An 8,203-nucleotide genomic window follows, 5' to 3' on the forward strand; every position below is an offset into this window, starting at 1 on the left:
CAAACCAAGACATCAGTGATGTGGTACAGCACACGCAACTCCATCGAGACAATTTAAGAAAATAATATAGTGATTAGCAAATGCTTTCTATTTACATTTATGTATTATACAATTAACTCTGAAGTGGATTACTGTGTATTACGACAAAAAATAAGCAATAACCTCTATTCGTCTCTACTTGGAAAGGGTGGAAAAAGGAGTGAGAAAGGTCGATAATAAAACATCCTCTAATATTAATGCGTATATTATTTCGTTTTAATATAACATGAAAAAAATGTTTGTGAAAACTTGCGTAATTGATTTGAGTCTGAAGGTAGTAACTACTCCTACTAGTGTACATCGAACACAACAACCCGCTCTTGAGAGCACAATATATCATTCATAACATAATTATTATCATATTTCCCTACACATGAACATCGCATAGGAGTAGTAGTACGACTGACCGCAAATATATGGTTATTGCACACCATAGCTTACAAATATTTATTAACAACCTGTGTTCAATAATAAATGTACATATACAAATTAATACAACGTGAAGTACTTCTAAACCTAATGCTCGATACATAAGATAAATATAAACAATCATTTGGGTACATGTATTAACTCCAATGGACAGTTTCGAATAATCATACATAATGCTCCTGACTACAGCTCACTCCTTTGAGGAACAAGGTTTATATTTTAAATGACCCTGATATACCACTTTGCTTTTTGTTTATAAACTTTTGCAAGCAACAGTGACAAGCCATACATATAATCAAACAATTCACAATCTTCGCATATCTATCTATCTATACTCACAAGTAATTTAATACACAGCCTTATAATAAAAAAAAACCACTGCCACAAATTTTAAAGCCTGGATATTATACTTTTAAAAAGTTTTATTCAGTAACTAGCTATGACTATTCTAATAGATCATTACAAATGTTCGCATCCTCCGTGGAATGAACCAATATAATATTTTTTGTCTCCTCTTAAATCTTCAATAAATAATTTGATAGTTACCGATTACAGCTGGGTTTGAGCAGTGCCTAGTGCACGTGACGACAAAGATGAACCCATAAATAGGGCGTGATGTCTCTGCTACTTGAGATTACAACTTGAGTTGTTGGACGTCGTCTGAATTCAGTATTAGGAAGTTCAAGAGTCAGCGGGTTATTTCACTGTATTCGCCATATTTTAAGTATTTGCAAACCAATGATGTAGTGCCTACAATGGCGAGACTCGTCTGTCAATATTTTTAATAATTTTAACACAATTTAAATTTCAATAAATAAATAATAGCTTCATATGAGGGGTGTTATTATTTATGAATACTTTCCTATAATTTTAGAATTGACCAAAACTAGTGCCAACTGAACATAATCACTTTTGTAATGAACTATTATTAATACTTTAAATTACATCGTCGTGGCGAACACTAATCACATCGGTCGCTGACGCCTAATTTATTACAATAACAATAATTATATGTTAATCAGATATTTCATGAGTGGAGTGCACTTATTACAATAAATTCTGTAATAGCTTGTGGTCAATTTATGTTTATATTTATGGCGTAGGTAGTAATTATCTGTCTAAAATTAGTACTAATTGGGATGGCTGGCAGGGCCGAATGCAGTGCGAGTGTGGTGTTAATCTGATTCAAATACAATTTTGTTCTCATCTCTAATTGATTAATGTATCTATCCGGCTTATCCATATATATCTTATGCGAAATAGAATATGTTAGGCTTGCAGCTAATGTCAATAAATGGATGAGGCAGTACCGCTGATATGAGCATTGTCTTAGGAGCATGCGGAATCGACGGGGCAGTGAGCGATGTGCACGTAACAGAAGTGAGATTAGATAATAACTTCCAGAACTTTCAATAAGCTGCTAAATATTGTACCATCATATATCATCCGTTAACTACTACATATATAATGCTAAACCAAGAAATTATATTTTATATCCATTTCCAACAGTTTGCATAAAATGAAAGTCGCATATAAATGCAGTTTACAATATAAATTAGACACTCAGGGCGTAATCGAATCTAACTGGAAATTTTGATGTAAACTTGACAAAAATGCATTCATTACGGAATTCAACAACGATGATGCCGCTAGCGTTCACCGGCTGGGCTCAATGATACGACCGAACGCGAATGGTGGAACATGCAGTCTGCGCAGTTATTATTTATTCTCATGGCGCGCGGTAGCGTGGGCGCCGGCGCCGGCCCGCCTCGCTGCCGCTACTCACAGCTGCCGCCGACGGGTCGGGCGCGGGCGGGCAGCGCTTAGTCCTTGGACGAGGTGTCCATGGGGCTGGCGGGCTGCAGCAGCGAGGGCGAAGGCGGAGCGGGCGCGGGCGCGGGCGCGGCGGGTGGCGCGGGCGCGGCGGGCGCGAGGGGCGCGGGCGGCGGCAGCGCGGCGGCGTCGAGCGCGCGCGGGCCCAGCGCGCCGCTCGCGGGCAGCGCCGGCTTCACGAACCTGTCGCCTGCGCGCCAGCCCTGTGGACACCGGACACCGTACACGAACCTGCTTTATGGATACTACTAGCTTTTGCCCGCGGCTCCGCTCGCGTTATAAAGTTTTTCAGTCTAAAGTTTACCGTTATAAAAGTAGTAGTTTCCCGGGAGCCTATGTTCTTCCCAGGGTTCCAAACTGTCTCCATACCAAATTTCCTCTTAATACGTTGGGTAGTTTTTGAGTTTAACACGTTCAGGCAGACAGATGCAGCGGGGGACTTTGTTTTATAATATATTTTTTAGAACTTTTTAAGAGGAACAATCCCGTCATACATCATTGTTGCATAACTCTAACCGTTTACGCAGCGCACGCAACGGAAGCTCTCATAACTAATAAATTGTCCCCGTTTTTGCAACATGTTTCATTACTGCTCCGCTCCTATTGGTCATAGCGTGATGATATATAGCCTCTATCACTCCACAAATAAAGGGCTATCCAACACAAAACAATTTTTTCAGTTCAAACTGGTAGTTCCTGAGATTAGCCATTACTGCTCCGCTCCTATTGGTCATAGCGTGATGATATATAGCCTATAGCACTCCACGAACAAAGGGCTATCCAACGCAAAAAGAATTTTTCAGTTTGGCCCGGTAGTTCCTGAGATTAGCCATTACTGCTCCGCTCCTATTGGGTATAGCGTGATGATATATAGCCTATAGCACTCCACGAACAAAGGGCTATCCAACGCAAAAAGAATTTTTCAGTTTGGACCGGTAGTTCCTGAGATTAGCGCGTTCAAACAAACAAACAAACAAACAAACAAACAAACTCTTCAGCTTTATATAATAGTATAGATTAACGTGTAATGTGCTAGGCACGAAAATTTGGATATTTAAATAAAAACGCGAAGCAGTATTTATATTCCACAACTATGATATCGACAACATATAAATTATTATTTTTGTTACTGGTCAAATTCGAGGATTCAAATTGTAGCCCACTGAACAACTCTGTCTTCTCCAGATAATAAGTATGTTAAAACTATGCCCTAATGTATATCAAAGATGGGCTAATATTTTCATTTTTAAAGTCTATTCAGCCCTCACATAAGTTACTAAAATTCCTGTGAGTCATAATCAAAAGACAGCATCTTCTAACACCAAACAGTACAGTTCAATGTGTCTCTGGAAGCAGCTATCTAATTTTTACACTTAGAGCAATTTTTTCAATTGTCAGATTAAAGTCTATCAAATAAATTATAATTTATTAGGAATTTTGACGGTGTGTAAAGTTTACCAATCCGCACTAGGACACCGTGGTGAACTAAGAGTATGATAAATTGTCAATTTTATGACATTTTTAAATTGTTAGTGTTGTGCTTTATCCTATGAATAAATGTTATCTGATAATTGAAAAAAAAAGCACTTTATTAATATTTACAAGAATAGGATGTAGTTGACTATTAAAAATATCCATTCTTTGAATTTGTAAAATACTACAGATAATATTTAAATTTGAAAGAGTTCTATTACTGACATTTTCATTATATTATGCAAATAAATATTCAAGCACAGATTAACTATCAAACATGAATGCTATTGTTGGCTGTGCAGTGTTTGAGAACACGGCAGAAAACATTGTTGAAATAAAGATATGATGTAATAACAAATAAATAGTACAAACATCATGTGAATCGTCTTCCCACTATCTTACTAATAATATTATAAATGGGAATTAGTAAGAGGAAACATTTAGGCCTGTGAAGGTTTTCACATGTTTGTTAGAAGTAAATCAAAAACTGCTGATCAGATTTTAATTTAATTTGACACTCATATAAAAAAAAACACCTAAATAATATTACATGAATAAATTTTCATCCAGGGCATTAATTATTCTGTGAAAATTATTTCATGTGGAGGGGCATGCGAATATAATCTAGGTTACATTAAAAGTCAAATAAGACAATTTTAACATAAACTAACAACTTCAATATTCGTGTAATATACTGATCGTAATCTTCGAACTAATTAATTAAATATTTCTGTTATATACTAATCGTAATCTACGAACACACTTTGTACACAAAAAAAATACTGACCTGCGAATTGAGATGCAGAGATGGTCGCGGCATTTGCAGGCCCAAAGCGTTCGGCAGGAGCGGCGACGCGTACGGAGACAGCGGCCGCGACCCGCCTGGCGACGACACGCTCCGTGATCGGGCCTTCGCAAATCAACAACTCATTGACTATTCGTAACAGTTAAGATGGAAACATTATAATATATGTTCAATAGGTAAAACCGCATACTACGTATTATATATATTATGCAAGTTGTATGCAAAATTTTAGGCCACCTGAATTCCAAAAATGACACCTGATAATGTATTCGTAACTCACGCTCAGAGCTTCATTGAACTGCCTTTCTTCTTCCATCTCTAACGAGGACTCGCTCTCGGAGAGGTGTCGACACAGAGCCTCGCGGCGTTCCACCTCCTGCTGCAGTTTTCTCTGCAGGCGCAAGTTCTCTTCCCTAATATGCTTCTCCTCCAACGCAAAACGATGCATTTTCTCCTTATTTTCATTCTGAGAGACTGCCAGCTGATTCCTATTCGAAAGTTTGATATTATAAAAATACACATGAGGACACACTTAAAGATTAGATTACGTTATCATTTGCTCAAAACATAAGTTCTTCTGATTATTTTCATTTGATAAATTAGTAATCACCATGGGATTTTTTGTGTTCCATTTCACAAGTCAATTTGTTTCTTGAAGAAATTATTTATTTTATCTGCTTCAATTGGTATTCTGCTTTGTAAATGTAAATATTGAAATTGTAAATATTGAAATATAGGCTTAAATAGGTTACAATGAGAAACAGCTTAATTTATTATAAATAATATTATTATATAGATAATGGATAAAAAGTATTGGATAATAATAAAAGCTCGATTCCTGTTCGTACCTTAATTTAACAACCTCAGAACGAAGTGTCTGGATGTGATTGCTTAAATTAGATGCTGTATCACCATTACTGATGTCCCTAGCAGAAATAAACATCATTAATCGTAGAATATGTATATTACATTACAAATATCCATGTTATACAAAGTAAAATATACATAAAATAACATAATAACAATAACATATAACATTCATATCATTGTATTGTCACCTAGGACTGGCAGGATCGGACACTGGTTGGTCCAATCTTATTTGCAGTGAGCGTTTCTCAGCTTCCAGTTTGTCCATTCGCTTCCAAAGCCTATTCACTAGAGCCTCTTGTTCCTGCTCTAATGTGTTCTCTAATTCAACCTGTAATTAAATTACATTCATTATTATATATAAATAATGTCCCACTCAAGAGATACACACTTAAGTGTCATTATAACATGATTAATCACCATTTCCTACCATCCTTCTATCACATAATAAGTAAGTCAAAAAGACATTGATTGATAATGCTAATCCCAGATTAAGAATATTTTTTGGCAAGGCCCAGTATTTATAATTATTTTTATCATTAATAAATTTGATAAAGAATTTATCATTATATGAGTTATACCTTTTCCCTACGCAGCCTCTCCAAGTTGGTTTGCTTTGCAAGTGTCTCAGCCTCAAGTTTTTCTATTTTCCTCATCAATTTGTTGACCAAACATTCTTGCTCCTGTTCAAGAGTTTGTTCTAGACGACACTTCTCTTGACGTAGCTAAAACAATATTTTAACATTGCTTTTTTTAAATGTCAAACATTACAAAATTCACATGATGTAAGTGATTTGGTGGCAGGCAATACTTAGAAAGCTACACAGATAATCAGGTCAAGTTTAAAAAATCATTCTTGTTGCACCTAATTAACCCATAACAAATGTTTACCAAATTTCATGTTTTCACCTATAATGGTTTTGGACTTTTATAAATATATATGTAGTCCCTATTTCAACCTCTTATAAAATTGATTATTAGAAAATGTATGCATTGTGCAGCTTTACAAGTTCCAAGAATTAAATATTTCATGTATTTCCTTCAATTCTTTTTACCACACTCTAAACATAATAATAGCCTCCAACTTTAATATATCTTGTCTAAATTGTGGATTTCTTTAAGCTTTTGAATACCATTTCAACTTCTAAAAAACTTTATTAGCAAACTGATGACTCTTAATCAACCTTCCTACCCTACAAGTCAATGCTCTTTATAGTTCCTGATATATAATTATTGTGGTAAACAAGTAGTGTCTTACTTCACATATGTATAAATAGAATAGTCATATTTGTTTATGTAATAATATAAGAGAAGATACTGTATAACCTGATTAAGTTTCCTGGACAAGTCATTTGTAAGACATTCTTCTTCACGCTCATAATGATGGGCCAATGTTTCCTTCTCCTTTTTTAATGCTTGAATTTTTTTCAACAATGTATTTGAAATATACTCCTCTTCTTGTTCAGCCTTTGCTTGCTGTGAATTTATAAGAAAATATTACACAAGTGAACATACTATGTTAATTTAAATTACTTTACTTTTATAAACTTAGTATGAAAGGGCAGTCCTCTTTACTAATAAAATGTTAATCAATTACCAAAAATAGTCATGTATCAATAAAGTTATTTTCTATTTTTTTTTTAATTCCTATTCACATATAATAGTAAATTACTTATTATCTAAACTTTATATGGATACATAATATTATATCTTAAATATATTTGATGCAAAAATATGCAAAGGTATTAAAAAGTGCATGTCCATCCTAATTGTTCCTGTTTATGTAATCATTTTTATTCACTTTTTTCTCGAAAATACTGCAAGATTAAAGAATTAAGCATTAGTTTCTAAATACGATTGGCATGCTCTTTACTTAATAACTCTCATTTTATTTAATTATTTTACTTACAATTGAAACAGAAGCTTGTCTCAAGGCACGATTCTCTTCTTGAAGAGCTTTTACACGAAGTTTATAAGTGTCCAATTCTACCTTCAACACCCTGTAAATAAAATTATAGAAAAACAAAATTTTTACTAGTCAGTTTCGAATAGGAATTTATGTCACATATAATTTAATATTGAAGAAAACGGCACAAACATGATATTGATAAAATGATATAAGTATTGAATGTATACATTTATAGAATAAGGTACCTATTTTGCTGCTGCAATGATTCGATTCTTTTCTGTAGTTGATCACGGGAGACAGTACTTGGAGGCAACATAGCTCCGCCATCCAGTGAGCTGGAATCACTTTCAGAAGCTGAATCTGCCATTTTGTTGCCTAAAATAAAATTACACAAATTACCAAATGAAATAACTACACAGGAAAATAATTTGATGCAAGTTATTACAATAACGTACTTGGCGAAGTCACTGTATCATCCATTTGCACGAGTTAAATACGAGGACGGCAACAAAATGTCATACAAATTTAATGTGATTCTAATCCTTATTTTAAATATTCCAGTATTATAAATTGATATCACTTCCTACGATCGAACACTTATGTTCAAAACTTGAACGAATAAAATGGAATTTAATAAATTAAAATAACAAAATCCTTGTTGCAGTGCGAACTAGAGATATCCATCGAGCAACAAATAAACATGTCATTCAAATTTTCTAGTCTGAAATAAATTTTTAAGTCGATATTATTTCATCGACTAAACATCATTCGAACGTGCCGTCGGTGAAACAACGAGAATGTCAGAATTTATTTAGACGTATATACTATGTTTTTAAATATTCGAATGT

General features: G+C 34.5%; 1 protein-coding gene across 2 annotated transcripts; it reads right to left on the reverse strand.

Moving 5' to 3' along the window:
- Positions 1 to 228: 228 nt before the first annotated feature.
- On the reverse strand, positions 229 to 8,069 carry LOC115444675 (coiled-coil domain-containing protein 6). 2 transcript variants are annotated; one of them, XM_037443380.1, is made up of 10 exons: positions 7,811 to 8,069; positions 7,601 to 7,730; positions 7,356 to 7,446; positions 6,773 to 6,922; positions 6,028 to 6,171; positions 5,638 to 5,777; positions 5,428 to 5,496; positions 4,860 to 5,067; positions 4,562 to 4,684; positions 229 to 2,504 (listed from the first exon to the last, which is right to left on the reverse strand). In XM_037443380.1, exons 1-10 carry the CDS (start codon positions 7,833 to 7,835, stop codon positions 2,292 to 2,294), a joined length of 1,293 nt encoding a protein of 430 aa, XP_037299277.1. In that variant the 5' UTR covers positions 7,836 to 8,069; the 3' UTR covers positions 229 to 2,291. The 2 variants fall into 2 exon arrangements, with proteins under 2 accessions (XP_037299277.1, XP_037299276.1); XM_037443379.1 differs by having other exon boundaries at positions 5,428 to 5,505.
- Between the last annotated feature and the right edge of the window lie 134 nt (positions 8,070 to 8,203).

The sequence above is a fragment of the Manduca sexta genome, chromosome 26, assembly GCF_014839805.1.
Source record: "Manduca sexta isolate Smith_Timp_Sample1 chromosome 26, JHU_Msex_v1.0, whole genome shotgun sequence".
NCBI lineage: Eukaryota > Metazoa > Arthropoda > Insecta > Lepidoptera > Sphingidae > Manduca > Manduca sexta.

What these genes read in the sequence shown, in the direction of transcription:
- LOC115444675 (XM_037443379.1), bottom strand. Translation starts at nt 7,835, where the DNA reads ATGGATGATACAGTGACTTCGCCAA. An exon ending in TCCGATCCTGCCAGTCCTAG is followed by an intron (nt 5,506 to 5,637) that starts GTGACAATACAA and finishes TATTTCTGCTAG; the next exon opens with GGACATCAGTAATGGTGATA. An exon ending in TCTGAGGTTGTTAAATTAAG is followed by an intron (nt 5,068 to 5,427) that starts GTACGAACAGGA and finishes ACTTTCGAATAG; the next exon opens with GAATCAGCTGGCAGTCTCTC.